The 17,938-nt window shown below is 38.4% G+C and overlaps 1 protein-coding gene across 2 annotated transcripts in view; it reads left to right on the forward strand.

The window, feature by feature from the left end:
- The window catches only part of ME1 (malic enzyme 1), a 187,561-nt gene that overhangs the window by 145,266 nt on the left and 24,357 nt on the right, over positions 1-17,938 (forward strand). For both annotated transcript variants that reach the window (XM_030040684.2, XM_030040695.2), the window contains exons 7-9: positions 2,005-2,114; positions 12,324-12,421; positions 14,198-14,311. In XM_030040684.2, the coding sequence (XP_029896544.1) occupies positions 2,005-2,114; positions 12,324-12,421; positions 14,198-14,311 (322 nt within the window). The remainder of the gene's footprint in view (positions 1-2,004; positions 2,115-12,323; positions 12,422-14,197; positions 14,312-17,938) is intronic.

Here is a 17,938-nt window from a genome sequence, read left to right on the forward strand (position 1 = left end):
GGAATTTTTGTCCTTTTTTTTTTATATTGATGGTTTTGCTTAACATGGTTGCCAAACACATGTATGGTTTAAAGAAAAACTCAATTAACATTAGATTAGATTATTTATACTGAACTGCTCAGTATATGTATGTATTGCTTTTCTGGATGAAGCTGGAAGTACTTGACTGTCTCTCTTGGATTTGTGCTGTTAGCAGATAAGGAAAATCCTCCTTTAGCTCAAACAGGGCTGTTGAGATCTTGCCCTGTTAGACCGCAGTGTTAATAATTTCATAGCAACACCTTAATGCAATATTTTTTAAAAGTTTTAATGGTTCCTTAGTCTGTGCAAATTGCCATCAGGTTTATTTAAGTTTAAAATACTTTTTTTTTTTTTAAAGAACTTTTCTTGTAATATTATTCCAGGGTGGGATAATGTTTATGTGATATTTCCAGATCCAAACTTGTACAGACAGTTTTAGTACTAATCCTATATTTTAAACTTGTCATGTTTTACTTTTTTTTTCCCCATGTGAGATTGACAGTATTCAAGTTTGGTTTTTTAATTTTCTTTTTCCCTGTTGCCAATGTGCTGTGAGCTTGAATTCAGTCTTTACATAGTTTTTGTCTAGAAATGTCTTCGGTGTTTTGGAGGATTTTGTGGGGGTTTTTTGGTTTTGTTTTTGTTTTAAGAAAGTATTTGAAAATGCCGTATGGGAATGTTAAGCAAGGAATCCAGAGACAGTACTACTTATGAAATGCGCCTAAGGACTGGAGGATGCATAATAGTAATATTTAATTAATTAAACTTGTTATTAACTTTCATTTTAGGAGTAACCTTATTGGCAGACCAGGGCAATTTTTTACTGGTTAGCTATTGGCATATGAGTCTAGTGCCAGGAGCCTGGCATTTCCTTATTTAAAAAAAAAAGTACACCTGTGTTCCTCTCTTCAATAATTTTTAGATGTATTTGAGATGCCTTATGCCTGTTGAAGTCGGCATAGGCACCTACCTATACTAGAAAAATGCTGTTGTTTGCTCCCTATTGGTTAGTGCAGCCTTGGTACGCACTGGGTCCAAGGCAGCAAGGTAATGCAGTAAATTGTTTCCAAGAAATGTAGTGATTGGCATTAACTTCGAGGCTGTTACCACAAGGTTCATCAAAAGTTCCTTACCCGTGCCATTGAACTGACTTAGATAGTCATAGCAGGTAAATGATAGAAATTGTTCATCTGATTCAACTGCATACTATATTTTCAAAATATAGTATATAGAGATTGCAAAGGACTATAGGAATTGTCAATTTGAATTGTTTCATGAGCTACAAGGATGCGAAAACATTGAAGTGCGTGTTAACTGATTCTTAGCATACTGTTCAAGAAACATCTAGTATTCCTACCAGAAAATCAGTTTTGACAATCCAGTGAAACAGTGGATGTAAGAAATGTAGATAAACTCTTTTCTGCATATACCCAAAGTTTTAGTGTATGTTAGCCAAGTGTAACTCGATTCACTTTTGCAGCTATCACTTTCCTTCCTTAAAGTGTTCTCACATATTTATCATTTGTTAGATTAACCATGTTTCTGATCAATACCTCTTTTATAATAAGCGTGGTTAAGCATCATGTTGAGTGATGTCATGCTGCTGACCTGCATAATGATAATAAAATAAAATCCATGTTCTGAATGTGTTACCTTTTTACTACATTCCTTTTGAGGCCAATGGTTTTTTGCTCACTAGCTGATTGCTCAGCAAAGACTTCTGTTGAGATGTCAGCAGAGAGATGAAGGCCTTTTCCCCTCATCTTTGTTCTCAACTTAGAACTGAGTAAAGCGTATTAGTAGTCTAATTATGTCTTCTAGATAATTTATATGAATGTAAAGATACAGAATATAACAGAAATATTAGTAGACGTATAAATCATAATATACTTGTATTCAAAATCTGACTGCAAATGTTAATAGCTTTTTAATAAACAATTATGTATTATTTTTAATGTAATGCACGATTTTTTGTCTTTCTAGGTATGGCATGAACTGCCTCATTCAATTTGAGGATTTTGCTAATGCTAATGCATTCCGCCTCCTGCATAAGTACCGTAACAAGTATTGTACTTTCAACGATGACATTCAAGGTAACAGACTCTTTCTCTTCTCTTCTCTTCTCTTCACTCTTGTGATGCTCACAAGCCAGAAAAATGAATCTTAATTGATGTACCAGAGGGAAAAAAGTATATCAGCTTTTGTGTGATATTTGAAGATGTTCGGTACAGGTCACATTTTGCCTTGGGTTTCCTCAGCATGGCTTTCTGGAGAGCTGTCTCTGCTCTTAACCTTTCCGCTGTCATTTATGCCTCGTGCTTTATTTAGATGTTCACTCTTCAGGGTTTTTTTTAACAGTTTAGTGTGTGGATGGCTCTCCCATATAAATTATTAACTTCAGATCTTTGGGCAAATGTCAAAGCTCAAGCCTGGACAGATTTTTTGTCACTGCAGTGGCAACTGCTCCACTGTTCCTCCATGTAACGGAGCTTGCTTGATAAATGTCAAACTGTATTACAGTTCTTAAACTGACAACTCAGTTAAATATCCTTCTAATTTTCCTTGCAGTCTCAGGGCTGCATTCAATTTTAGAGGGAAATTATCCCCCTGATTCTGCTTTCCCATCTGAATCATTTGTAGCAGCAGGCAAAAGGAAAAGATCTAGGATGGAAAATGTCCGCAAGGGGGATTCCCCCAGTGCTCAATCTAGACGGACATCTTGTCCCTTCCCTCCCAAGAAGACAGACAAGCAGTGCTGAAGCGGCGGATCCTGCTGCTTGGGTTGCCTTATTTCCTGTCAGGAAAAGAGCACTGGAAAATAACTTTCTCTAGGGCAGTTAAGCGCGCTGCCTCCCATCGTTGCGAGGAGACCGAAGTCAGATGAACTGCTGGAGAGAGGTGCCCAAGGAGGGACCTGGGCACCCAGCTGCCTCTTACCCCCTCATGTTTCCGTGGGTGCGTGGAGATCCTCAGCAGTGACGGGATCAAAAATGGGAGTTTAACTGTCTTCGTTTCTAACAGTTTGCAGTGACACTTTAAGCCAGGCATTGGGAGCTTGAGTTTTCCAGAAGTCATTCTTGAGTCATTCTTGGGACCTAAGTCTTATTTCAGGGACTCAATGCATGGCAGTGGATTCAAATAGCCCTTGTCTTTCTGATGTTAGGGATTTGGCTGGCCACATGAACTGTGTTTCTGTTACAAGCCTGGCTGAGTTTTACTCCTGCATCTGAAACAGATTATGGAGGACAAACTCCCAGATGGGAAATAAACTAATTGTAAAATGTCATTTCCCTTTGTAAGAAGCATGGTGCTTCTTACCCTGCAGGGTCTGAGTGTAGCCATGGCTACGACAGTCCAATACAGCAGACCAAACAGCATCTGGAAGTGTCCCTAGCTGTTTAGAGACCCAGCTCCCACAGGGAATTCTCTTTCCTTGCAGGACAAAAGTCCTCACCCCAAATCAGAAAGAGACTCAACTAGAATGTAGTTTCAAAGAAATGGAAGGAAAGCTTTTTGGCAAAAGTGTACTAAATATCGGTAAACTAAGCTGAGAAAGTCTTTAGTGTCTCTAGATGTATGTTAAAACCACTGCATTCTCTCTCATGCACCTTGGAATTAGGTGTCCTCACATTCAAAACTGTTGGAAGGTATCCATTTGGCTTTTGGCTGAGCTGCTGTAGCAGCTATCGGTCTTCCTTAGAAGTGCAGCCACATGCAGTCTTTTAATTTATTCAGTTTCTGCAATCTAATTTGTCTTTGTGGGTCTTTCAATATTTTCATAAGCGATGTCTGGGACTTTTGGGTGATCTTCAGCCTTAATGCTTGTATAGCTTCTGAGGGGTTAAAGCGGATGCATTTAGTCTGTTCTGATCTCTGTCATTTGTCATCATATCCCCATAAATACCTTCAGTATCTTTTTTTTTGTAGGATGTCATCTTGCCCTACACTATGGCGGTAGAATAACAACAGCCCAAACATAGCTCCAGTGATCTTTTCTCCCTCTTTCTATTACAGCTTTATAAACCCTACGGTTCTTTCACCTGACAACTTTAATGAGGATAGATGGTGCTAACTTCTTTAGCAAACCTTAGAGATTTTCACTTTCTAAATGGCATGATTTTTTCCAGGCTACTTGAAAGAGTGGCCTTCTCTGTATGCGAGTTGCATTTTCTACCCCTAGAGCAGTAAAGCTGACAAGTAGCGTCAGGCCAATAAAAGCAAACAAACACAACATTGCATCTGATTTGCCATCATCTTCTGAAGACAGTTCTTACGTGATATTTCAAACATAGTTTCTCCTAGTCCAAATATTTGTCAAGCCAAAGCTACCTTAATGAATGAAAGAAATGTTTAATATGTTTCATGGAAGAACTTGAGGCTTTTTTCACTGCCACAGGATATCCAGACAAAGGATTCCTATATATCTTAGCGATGCAATGAGGACCTTTAAGTACCTCAAATCTAAAAAACCTAATATATGATCCTGACTCCTGCCAGACGCTATAAAAGATAAAGAAAATATGGCAAGCTGAATACCCATTTGCAAGTAGTAACTTGAACAAATGCAGTTGCCTTCTGTTAGCTCGCAGCTATTTGCAGGGTGTCAGCATGCCCCAATTGACGCCATTGCAGAACATTTGGAAAAAAGTGTCTGCCAAAACACTGATCTTATTAAATCACTGAAGATTGGCCATTAAGGGTCACCTATAGATATATTTAAGGATTTCTGGAAACAGTTTTGTCTCCACCCCTGCTACAGCATGGTCACATCCTTTACTTTGGAAAAAGCTTTGTAACTTTTTCTGCGTCCCCTCTCTGTACTCAAGATGTCGGGAACAAGGGCAAACAGGATTCTGACCAACTGCTATAAATCTGTATTGGAATAATAAAATTGCTCTTATTTTATCATTCTAGAAAGCATCTTGGTTTTTGGATGGGTGGTGAATTTTTTTCCCTCCGTAATTATGATAATTTCTTTATATTTATATTTTCAAAATACTTTTTTTACAAACACAATAGCAATAATGTTGCTATGGGGAGAAAATATTCACTTTTTTCCTTGGATTCTTGTTTGGTTTTATTCTGACCACAAATCAGCTTGCTTTTTTTTTTTTTTTTTTCCTCTCTGAAACATATAGAGTATGATTTTCAGAAATGAAAATCAGTGAAAGCCTTAGGTTCAAAACAAATACGTTTATGTGGTTTTCTCTAACTATTGGAGAGCATTTTCTAAAATTGGGAGGTTTTTTGATCATAATTTCCTATAGGGGAGAAATATTAATTAATATTGCAATGTCAAGCTTCACAACATTTAGAAATAGCTGAATGAGATCAGCTTGCTAGCTTTGGTCTTCTCCAATATATTTAGGAAGGGTGAATCATAAGGAGAGGGTGGAATTTTCTTTAAGACATAAGAAGTGGTTTGTTTTTTGTTTTGTTTTGTTTTTTTTCCTCCAACCTCTGCCTGGGAATGGACCAATGCCAGAAGAAGAATTGCGGCTTGTGTTGCCAAACAAAGGTGTTTACCAGGGTGGGGATCTCTGATTTGATCACTGCTGGAAAGAGGCAGGGTGAGGATTCACGGTTAAGGAAGTTGAAAATCCCCTTGGAGAAACTAACCTGTTCCCCGCCCTGCTGCGGGGATGTCGAACAAACCTCTTAGGATCGGTTAAAGAAGTCGTCCTAGGTACAAGTCCAGGATTGCAGTGTCTGAAATCCCCGTCACGAGTGGGATTGGGTCGGGCCCCTTGTCAAACCCAGCTGGGGCAGAGCAGGGTGCCGTAGCACTCCCTTTCCACACCCATCTTGGTTTTGGTGTGTCTGTTGAAAGAGTTTTTGCTACTTGAGCACAGTCAGTGGCTTAAGGCAAGTTTGCAAGTCTTGGGAGCCATGCATTTGTTTTATGTGGGTCTCCCAGCGCTTATCACGTGGTAGCTGCTTGTAGTCATTGCTGACGGTGATAAATTTGAAATAGTAGCATAAATTTCTCTAGCCTTGCTGCCTCTATGAAGGTCAATTATTTCAATTATTTAAATTGTTTTGATTTTTTTCCCCACCCCTGTACTTTAAAATTGTCTCAATTGGCAATGACAAACTTCTGCAGAATAAGCCAATCTGCATAAAATAAGTGTTTCTCTGTGCAGCATAATACTGTTTTTATTCTAGTGTTATAGCACCATTTCACTGTGCCCACAGTTGCAATGCTTTCCTCCATTATGGACACAGAGCCTGTATTTTATGCCAACAAAAATATTTACACAGAGAGATTGCACTGGATTGGAATTAACTTCGGTATCCATCGTGACCTTAGGTGTCATTAGTTTTTAACAGCTGTGCTGTTTAATTGCATCAAAATTATATGAAAAGAAACAGACCTAAAATAAAAATGTAGAGCACATATAATTTAAGATTATTATTCCATCTTATGTGTGTGGTTTTATTTAAAATATATGCTAAATGTTCAGCAGACTGCCATTTAAATAATTAGGAAACTTATACCTGGAAGTTATGTTATGACCAATTTAACATTAAGTCAGTGCAGTTCTCAGAAATCAGGATTTCTCTGTCACAAGCATTCTCCTTTGTAAGACTTAATTCTTTTTAACATTAACATTGGAAATGATACATTTGGTACCTGGAATTCCGGTTCTTGAAATCAAATTGTAAAGAAGGTTTGGGGTTTGTTGTTGTGGCTGTGATGGGCATGGGGCTTCCAATTCATTCTCTGACTAAGAATTTGAAAAATGCAAAGTTGAATGACATGTAATAGCTTATGTGTTGATATCATACATCTCAAATTCTGGTATTATGTGCAAACTAGAAAACCTCTTTCATAATCCGAAGTGGCATTTGCTTCCAGGTGGAACAGACATTGGGATTTTTAGAATAAAATAATAAAAAAAATCCTATAAAGACATATACTGTAGGGTTATGTGAAGTATATTTTTCTTCCAGTATATTCAGGATATGACCTCTCTGTTACTCAGTGGTAAATTTACATTGAAATCAGTATGCTTTCAAGTAAATCCCTCACTGTAGCTTTTGTATACTTTTCCATGTGTATCTACAAGTATGTGCATATACAAGTACGTGTATGTACAAGTATTCTTCTGTTTCATTTTTTGCTCATTGTGGGTTAAAAAAAGAAATCCATTCACCCCATGTTCCTGGGCAACCGGCTCCAGGTGGCCCTGCTTGAGCAGGTAGGTCACACCAGATGACCTGCCAGCCTCAGCCACCCTGTGCTTCTGGGACTCTGGATCCCTTGTCAAATATACCAAACGGTTGCTCTTTTCAAAAGGCTCTGTTTCTTCTTCACTAGAGCCTTTCCCCCTATTTGCACTGCCTGCCCGCTGCAGCTGCAGAGCGGGGCGGTGCGCATACACAGCTTTGAAAAGCCAGATCACGGCAAGAAGAAGGAGCTCCCATCTCCTAAAAGAGGGTCCTTTTGAACTACCCACAGCCATAGCATTTGCCTCACTAGCAACTGAGATTATACCTTTGAGATAGGATCTTTACTCTCACCTTTTTTCCCAGTAAGTGTGGGAGAGGGATGATTTTTTTCCTGGCACCGTGTTATTTGGAAGACTGGCCACGTTAACATGTGATTTCTATTATGCTGTGTATTGAGAAATATGAATTTTACTTTTACCACTTCCTAATCTTTTAGTCCAGAATGAATAGCTCAGATTTTAGGATATACTGCAGAAATTCCTCCCCTCTTCTTGTTCGCTAGCTTTTTAAGATGAGGTAGGGAAAAAGACATAAAGGAACTACTAATACTTGATTACAAGTTTTATTTTTTGAAACTTTAAATAATGGACAAATGCTTTGGCACTGTAAGCCATTTCTTGCTAATTTAAATTAAACTACATCCAATAAAATTTAAGTTCTCATTCCTCATGTTTTGGGGCTTTTTCCCCCCATTTTTTCTTTAATTGTTGCATCTGCTGAAAGAAGACTCTGTGCTCCAAAGCATTTATAATGTGCCAACCCCAAAAGGCCATGGTGTCTAGGATTTCCTTTAACGTATTCATGCTCAGTCATACAGTTTACAGTAACAAGTAAGGCTAAAGAACCTTGGAGAGAAAACAAAGACTTGATAAAGAATAGTGTACTCTGAAATTTCACATCTACCATATTTTTACAAGATATGACTCACCTTCCTAGAAAACTGTTAACAAAGTGGTTGCTGTCACAGCAGCTGACACTGCTTTAGAAAGATATCCTTTATTAAACTTGCTGTGGTTATTCTTCTAGAAATGTGGGGGAAATAGAATCGGTTTTCAAAATCATGTCCATGAACAATGTCTATCTCATTCTGCACACAAAGGATTTAACCTGTGCTCTGTGGGAGAGGGAGGCGAAGCCATTTCTCTCCTTCCTATAGTGATGACAGTCGAAAAAGCAGCGAGATCTGCTTCTGCTTCGTAATGTCCACGAGAAGTGGCTGGGCTTTGGCAGATGGATGTGAATCGCATTTTGATTCTTTTTAAAAACTCAAGTCAGTGTTCAGGGTGAAATTTAAGGTCATGCCGTTAGTCAGAGCAGTTCCGGTTAAACAGATCTGCTATTCACGTTGACGGTGCCCCCCTTTCAATAGGAAGGAATAAGGGAAGCTGCTGACGAGGAGTGATGACAGCCGCTGCCAGCAGCAGTGATAGTGGGCTCAGTAATCTAATAAACTGGGTTATTATGCTTTTTAGAGTCAAATGGCTGAATAAAACTGATGTGGAGTACTTTTAAAATACTATTTTTAGAGCAAGTCTTCAGTGCAAATTGTGATTCATGAAAAATGCAATATTTAAGCCTTTATATATTGCTATTATAACCTTTGTTCTGAATCACCCTCATAATGAACACACAGGTAATGATAACTCACACCCTGTGTAAATAATCAGTGCAAAATGTTATTGACATTCAATGCAGTATTTTATTCATGTTTCATATCTCTTTTCTTTTTCCTTAAAACAGAAGGTGGTATTGTAATAGGGTTTGTAAAAGTATCCCAACTGGTAATACTTGGTCATAGTCCATTTTTCTGACTAACAAACTTAGCAACAGTACATCAGCCATGAAGATAAGCAAGATCCCAGCATTCCCATTTGTTGTAAATTTATGGTGTTTCATTTTGTCTCTGTCACCAGAAAGTGGCTTGAAGAACAGCTTCCCCGGCTCTCTGAGAAGTCCTCTGATGAGGGCAGAGTGCTGCGGTGGCCACAACTTCTGTCTCCAAGGGCTGGAAACGGGACCTTACAGTGCTCCAGCTCAGCTTTCCTTTTCAGGAGACCAGATTAATGGTCTTAGGAATAAGCCGTGTTATGGAGGCTTCCTCCTTCTCCCCCCCTGCAAGCACAGCTGTGTAATGTAAAATAGAAGAAAGAATTTGGCATCCAACGAGAGGATGGGATTCTTTTATTGCCAGTTACGAGGATTGTTTGGTAGAGTACCAAGGGAAACTGAGAGTGCGGTCTGACTTCTCTCTTTTGCCGTTTTTGGTCTTTGCCAATTTGGCACTCACCAGAGGAAGACTTAATTTCATCTGGGGAAGAAACAAGCCAGCCCTTGGGTGCTGTGGGGTGGAAGTGTCTCAGCCTGACGGTTGTTGTTCCCAAAGCCATGCCTCAGAGGAACCATTTTTTAGAATTTTTTTTTTTATTTAGAAACGAGGGAGAAGAGAGTAAATTATCTCAGCTCTCAGAAGAAGTCATAAAAATAACTAAATAACTAAAAATGACAAATTTGTATGGTCTAAACATTAAATGGGCTGGAACAAGGTGTCCTGTGTTTCTGATGATTGAAGGGAAAAGTCATAATCAAAAGCACGTAACAAACTTTTTAGTTCTATAGACACATGTTTTTGAACTGTGCAGGTGGATTTACTTCAAAAACTGACTTTCTAAGCAAATTCAAACTTTAAAATGTGTTCTTAAATTTTACTAAGGGTTACCTTTTATTTTTGAAAAAGTAATACACAGATTCAAACTCAGGCTTTAACACCCAAATGATGTCTTTTAAGGAGAGGTTTACCCAGTACCAGACTTCTTACTACTTCTCTTCTTTTAGTTCCTTAGCTACATGTATTTGAAACTTAATGGTCTGTGTGCCTGCAATATGAATACCTGCTTTGAGCATCTCCTTGAGTGTAATGTAGATATTACTGCTATCTCAGCTTTAAACCTCACCTTGCTTGTGAGAAAGTAGACTTGTGAATAGCAAAAGCTTCAAGGGAGCTGCACGTTAAGGGCAAATGTCCAACGTGCAGATTCTGGGCCAAGTGCTTTTGGAGGGCTGATCGTACCTATTTCACAATTTTTCTGAAGGAAAAATCAGTAGCAATGTGAATTCTCCCTTCAAAAGCAACCAGGTGGCTTGTAGACAATTTTAGTTAGGGCTGCGGTGATCAGGAACAGAATTGCAGGAGCCAGCAGATCTCCTCCTTGTAAGTTCTTGCTTGCAAGCTTCCAAAATCATTTATGGCCTCATCTTTGGGTCAGTCAGTGGCAGCTGCTGCCTGGAGAAGGAAGAATTTGGTTCTTATTCCCAGAACTGAACAAGGGGGACATCTCGGGGCCCATGTTAGTCTCCCTGTGGTTCAGCTCTCTCTGAATCAGGTAGGCATCATAAATCTTCAAAGACTGTTGAAACCCTTTTTACCACTTCCAATACCTAATTGCTAGTGGCTGATACAGCTTTTTCAGTCCTGGTGAAATCAACGCTGTCCGCTATCGGTTCTTTGGAATCTCCTCTAAAAAGACACACTGAGCACAACCTTTCTGCTGGCAACATCTACCTCGCTACCATATCCCTGTCCACAGGATGTCTTTATGGGTTCTGTGAACTTGTTGAAAACTGATGCACTTTCTCAGGTTTTTTTTCCAGTTTTTTTCCAGTATTGAATGGAAGTTCCTTGCAGGAATAAGGAATCTGACTGCCTTTGGTCCACCTTGTGCCTGGGCTTCAGTGACAATGATCATTTGTGAAAAATACAAGCTTGTTACCTGAAGTCAGTAATCCATGAAAGAAGGCCTTCCCCCTCCAGTAGGCTTTGTTGGGGAGCAGTAACTGTTCTTTGGGTCAGAAGAGCCAGATATCAGGTCCTGGTGACTAAATACAACTTTCTTCAGCATAACAGAAGCTGACAGCTACACTCAGCAGGGCTAACGATTCAGCTGCAGTGTTCTGTATAGATTTGGGTGCTGCAATTCAAGAAAGATAAGAAACAAATGGATAAAGTCCAGAGGAGAGAAATGAGTGCTAAGTGTTTTAGAAAACATAACTTTCTGAAAGAGTGGAAGAATTGGGCTTGTTCCACGTAAGAAAAGCAGGTTGGGACACCGTTAGTCTTCAAATATAATACATGTCTTTTTGCAAAGAGAAAAGAACAGGTTTTCCAGTGGTAGGTAAGACAATAGGCCAAAATAGAAGAAGAAGAAGCAGCAGCAGCATTTAGATTTGAAATTTTCAACAAGAAGTATATTGAAGCACTGGAATAGCTTGCTGAGGAGATCATAGGAATTTGTGAAAGGAGGTGTTAGGAACAAGTTAGACAAAGATCTGTCAGAAATCACGGAGATATGGTTGATCCTGCCATTGTGAACAGGTTTGGGTTAGATGCCTGCTTGAGATCCCTTTATTGCCCTACTTTTTATTAATAGGTGTTTCTCATGATGAGGACCAAAATCTTTCCAGTCAAAGACAGACAGGTATCTCATTCTTTGAGGTTCTGATTTAAAGAAGAAAGGCCTCCACAGGCTAAATCATAAAACTAAATGTTAGCATTTTTCTCTGCGTGGCATAACTCAAAGACAGATATCAAAGGTACTTCCAATGTTTTAGATGTTAGTAAGCTGGAACCCCTTTCACAGTGGACTGGAGTCCTGAGGGCTTTCAGACATGGTAGGACAGTTGGTGTCTTAAATAAGCTGGCCTTACTCTTTCAGGTACTGAATATTATTTTAGTCTTGAATTTTACTGTATTTGAAGTACACCTATTTGAAGAATGAGACCAGTATCTTAATTTCAGTATCGGGAGTCCTTCAAAATACCTCTGTCTGGGGTCTCACACCCTTTCCTTCTGAAAAAGGTCATAACCAGAATATTTTGTAATAGTTCGAATGCCCCAGCCATTGTGCCCAGCAGAATCAATCAATCAGTAAAGCAAACTCCAATTCCACTGAACTTTTTGTTACTACCCTAAGTACTTGTATCTTTTAGCTGAAAGATGCTGTGGAATTATTGAAAATGTAGTGCTTTGTAATTATTTCCAGAATAACCAAATATATTCATTTTTTTTATTTCAGGAACTGCATCTGTGGCTGTTGCAGGTCTTCTTGCAGCTCTGCGTATCACCAAGAACAGGTTATCGGATCACACAGTGTTGTTCCAGGGAGCTGGAGAGGTATGTATTTTTATACATCAGGAAAAATTGTACTATGAAGATTTTTCTTAATATTGGATCAAGTTATATGTATCCAGTTAACAGGAAGATTAAATGGGTAGAATGATCACTAACACCTGCTGAAAGTTGGTTCTTAATTCAAATGTAAATTTACAGAAAAATCTCTGATCATCTGCTCAAGCCTCGTATTTTTCATAAGACATTTTGCAGAGATCTGTTCTCTTTTTAAAACTTCAGGTTTTAGCTCTTCACCTGTAAATTGTTGAACTGTTCTCAATATAAACAAACAAAACTTTTTGAAAAGATGAGGAAATGTATCAGGCCACCAAAGAGAAATGAAATAAAATGTATTTACCAGAGTTAGTGTTATTTAGTGGGAAGCAGTGCCCCTTTGATTTTTCCTGCTATTATATATAGTTTTTCAGTATTCTGCATGTCAAGACCATCTGTTTCTGAAGATTTTAATGCACATTATTTTTTGATACAAATTTTTCAGTATAAATTTCTAAGTGACACTCAAGTGAAGGTTGTACTTATCTACAGTGTGGCTAGATGTCATCTCTTGTGTGAAGTCTACAACTACATGCAGGCTTCTGAAAAATATTATTCATGGTCACCAAACCCCCCTGTAGGTGCAATATACTAATCTGGCTTTGTGTAGTCCAGATATCTTTAATTTGATTCAGTATTTGCTGCTACTGAGATCAGGTCTGTAGTTTTCAGAATGACTTGCATCCATGTCTGGCATGTCAGTGCCTTTGTACATCAAGCCTGTCTGTCTCTCTGAAGTTCCTTCCCCTGGTTTTGCTCCATGTTCAACAGACAGATGAATCCATGGTCTAATGTTTATTTTTTTTGTTAGTATTGTCAGTGTGCCTGTTGCTGCAAAGAGGTAATGGTAGATATCATCCCTGCCATGGGAGCTCATTCCTAATATAACTACTTATTTCTTAACTGAAAAAGGGTAATCTCACTTGATTCTCAGTGAAATTGACTAATAAAGAACAAGAAACAGAATCAACCCCAGAAATATGTGTATAAGTTGGTAATCAGAAACACTGAGTGGTCTGTTGGCTCATTTTATTGCCTGTTTATCAATCTGTACCTGTATGACATTTGATCTGTTGGTTGAAATAATAAAATCCAGTAAGAATGATACACATTTCAGCAAAATATTGCTACATGAATTTTTCTCGCCCCTGCTTTCACTGGGAGCACAGTCAAGTCTAGAGTTACAAAACACATGAATAGTAGGTAAAAGGAGACTTACCTTCTTGATGGACATTTTAAAAAAAGATAAGAGCAAAAAATCTTTTAGGACTGAATTTTACTTTCTGGCATGCAGAGTGTGGTTTCCTTTGGTTTAAATTACCAAAAAAAAAATCTAATGAACAAACTAAAATTAAAAAAAAAGAAAAAATATTTAATGTATTCTGAGATGATTATGTGGAATAAATATTAGTTTTAGCATTTTTCATTAGAGTTTAAACATTTATTATGCTGTCCACACTGTAAATGCTATCTTAAGATTTATCTATACTATGATTTATATATATGATTTCAAATTTATCTATACTATTTATCTACACTATGGTTTCTAATTACCAAATGGTAGCAACAGTTCGTTAGTGTTTACTTTATGAAAAAATAATGATTCAATTTTATTGTTGAAGAAAATTAAGAAACTTATCTAAAATAGTGGGTAGAGGGAACAAGTGAGCAGGGGATTTCTTTCATTTCTAGTTTCATATACTACTTTTCTTCTCCTTCCTTCAGGCTGCACTGGGAATAGCAAACCTCATTGTTATGGCTATGGAAAAAGAAGGGGTATCTAAAGATACAGCTATCAAAAGGATATGGATGGTTGACTCAAAGGGATTAATAGTAAAGGTAACACAATTTTCTCATTCCTTTAATATCATGATAGTTATTTGCAGTCTGTAGGTAAAGGCAAGAACGTAATCTTTGTGAAAGCAACTACAACAATTTATCTCTCTTGACGTAGCAAGCTGGTTTTCTTTTCTAAAGTGTATTAAATGAATGACAGACTCCCATGTTACTTTGGAGGAGGCGTGATTACGCATAGAGTTCCTGCTCTATTTCTGTTAAGCATGAGCACATAATTAAGTGGATTTTTCAGCAGTTCATTAAAAACCATGTAAGGAAAGAAATGTTCAACTTGTGGGTTTAATATTTCCCATGTTAATGTGACTATTATTTGTTAGCGTAATCTTGCACAAAGATGTATAGATACATTATTAGGATGGCATTCAAGGATTTTTTAAAAGGAACAAAAATATTTTTGAAGAGAGTATTTTCCTGGCATTGCAAGCATGTCATCCTTCTGCAAGAACTGAGATATATTGCATCAAATAGCTTCTATGCACAGTGATATAGCTCATGTTGCAGATGTTGTGGTCTGCAGTGCTATCAACACTGGTCAGAATTTGAAGCTGCTGAGAGACTTCATCAGTCACCCTTACCTCATTCCTTCCATGCGCCAAAATAAAGAAACATATGAATTCCATGTGCCAGAATAAAGAAACTGGTATGTTTTAAAAGGTGGTTATGTATTTAATAGTTTGTGAGCTACTTAAAAGAAATGGATGAGAGGCCAGTTGGCTTTGCTTTTTCACCTTGCGTGTTGGTTAGCAGTGTTCTTTAGCTGTCTAACATTTAAGATCTTTCGTAGTTCACATATCTTTGCATCAGGAGCATGCATTCTGCAGTCAGTATCTGTGTTGGTTTATTGAACAGCACCACAGCACCTTTCACTCGTACTGTTAAAGGGAAGGTAGTAGGATCATAGACATTGAGATGGGAGAGTATTATTAAGGTCATCTTGGACATGCCTTGCCAGAAAGCACAAAAGCAGCCTGATCAGGTACAGAAGAATGCTAGTGTTTGCTACTATCTAAGGCACAGATTTTTTCTGGTGGTTTTTTGTTTGTTTGTTAGTTTGTTTTAATGAGTGTGTTTAATCTTTTTGGTTTTCACCTAATAATCTTGAAGTGCTTTTGTGTCCAAACACAGATGACTGAAGGCCTGTGTGTCTTCTGTGGCTGTTGAAAGCTAGAGGTTGCCTAAGAAGAATGGTGTGTTGCACAATTTCCTCCGCCATAGAGACTGGGATTATCAGATAATACAATTGAACTAAAATCACCTCCTGGTGGTGTTAAGGAAACAAACTGACAGGGGTAGAAGTATAGGAACTTCACAGCCCTAAAGCAGTAAAACAGGTCTCAGCTGCGTGTCCGTCCAGCCAAGGTGGTTAACCAGCCTTTCTTCTCTCCTGCTCGTTTCCTCTTCCTGCTTCTTTTACACCTCTCGCTGCTAATTTGCTAGTCAGCCGAGAAGTTGGGTTGTTGCTCTTGGTACGCAGCGACTAATTCCTTTCACAGTTTCTAAATTTTTAGTGACTCGGTGACTGTATTCTTTCCTCACCACCTTCTAGCTTCAGCACTCTCAAGTGGGGCCAAAACCAATCAGCGTCTCACGCAGCCTCTAAGTTCCTTTCCTCTGCTTATTCTTCTTGGTGGGGCTTTAATTTGGGTTTTGTCCAAAAAGCAGTCCACTGAATTTCATGTCCTGCCTGGAGTATATTTGCGAACTGTTCATGATAGCCAGACATAACAGCTGTCTGAGCTAGATTAGGGCTGAATTTGTGGCCAGATGTTGATGTAAGCAGCGGGAACGATGGTTTGCATTTCGGGTCATTGCTGGTGTTCCTGGAAGACCTGGCAGCACCAGTCTCCCTGTCTGGCCGTCCTGGGGGGGCTTGAGAATGGGTGGGTGCTTACTGCTGTGGTGTGTTTGAGTGCAGAGCCCGCTGGACCTAGGAGCTGGAGACTTCAGTGCAGGGCCTGAGCTGGGCATAAGGAAACCCATCCTTGGTCTAGGGCTATGCAAGTCCTCTCTTGGCTTTCTTCTGCAGCTAAATATTCCCCCTAAAAAAATAAAAAAATAAAAATAATAATAATAAAAAAAATCCCCCCCCCCCCCCCCCCCAGAAAATACAGCGTAAGCCTCTTGAAGCTTGTGATTTAACTGCTGGGAAGTCATATATACAGCAAGCAAATAATTAAATAATTAAGCTATTCCTGGTTTCTTTTTCTGGCCTGAGAGAGAATGCTGTACTTTAGGTCTGCTTAGGAAATTATTTTGGCTTTAGCTGATTGCAGAAAATTGCTGCAAGACTTGAAGGACTTTCCAAACTCTTAGAAATGAGATAAGAGAATTAGAATGAGGCAGATTTGTGAGAAAACTGTGCAATGGGACTCTTTTGTTAGAAACCTTCTCATTATTGCAAAGGTAATAAGATTTGCCAAGCCACAGCATAGCTCACCAGTTAACTAACTTTTGCATAAACTAAACTGACTTATTTCTTACTACTAAGGAGGTGTATCAATGGAAACCTGTTCAATGAAAGTCCCTTAAAATTTGCCTCAACAAAAACTGCTTGATCAAAAGTTTTACTTGAAGCAGGGAGACCTTTTCAGTCCTAGATATATTCTGATCTGTTGCTTTAGCAGTATGAGAAATAACAGAATCTCTGAAGACTCAGCGATTACTTTGCCCAACTAAACTAATTTTTATATCATTTTTATTCTATGCTGTCCTTTGATCATTAATTTGCAATGCATGATTATAGATTTAAACATTGTTTCTCCTTTCATCTGTTTTCTGTAGTATTTCAGCCAGTGCAAACCAAAGAAAAATAACCTTGGAACTTTTGTTGACCTGACTGCAAACAGTTTCCACCTTTTTCTTCTTCCCCCGCTCCCAAAAGCTGCCACGAAGTCACTTATCAGGCTTGTGTAGCTGATTTTTCCTTTGTGGCTTTTTAGTTTTAGTTCAAATGCAGCTGTGTGTTCATTTTCCTGTTAATATTCCCCACCCCACCCCGCCCCCCGGGACCTGTCTTTTTTCATTAAACCAAGTTTGATGACCAACTTTTCTGCTATGTTGTGGTGAAAGAGCTGGTGATGAAGACTGGTGATGTTTGTTATACTGTCTATAGTTTTGTTCTGTACTTCATTCTAGAGACCTTATAATGTTCATATCAGTTTGGGGTTGTTTGGGTTTTTTTCTTTTTAATTTGTTCAGTATGCTTTCATTTTTCGAAACTATTTTTTCTCCAAAGGTGTATGATGAAGGTTTGCAGATCATAATATCATTGGAATTTTGCCACTTGAACTACACGACTTTTTGAAACAGATATCACTCCTCTTGAAATGCCTGCCTTAAGTATCCCAGTGCATTCAGATGGAAGTTTTAATGTTTAATTAAAACACACTTTTAAAGTTGCTTTTGCACTCTTGTGTACTTGGAGATTATGCATAAACGGTTGGGACTCACTTTTAAATCTGAATTTCTGAATTCTGTCACATTGTCACATTCTGTCTGATTGATGAATAGATCTTTACCTGTATGAACACATTGATGGGTAATGTCTCCTACATTCCTTTTCTTTCCCGTATTCTCACTGTTCCCCCATTGTGTTAATCACACAAATAG

The sequence above is a fragment of the Aquila chrysaetos genome, chromosome 2 (assembly GCF_900496995.4).
Source record: "Aquila chrysaetos chrysaetos chromosome 2, bAquChr1.4, whole genome shotgun sequence".
Classification (NCBI taxonomy): domain Eukaryota; kingdom Metazoa; phylum Chordata; class Aves; order Accipitriformes; family Accipitridae; genus Aquila; species Aquila chrysaetos.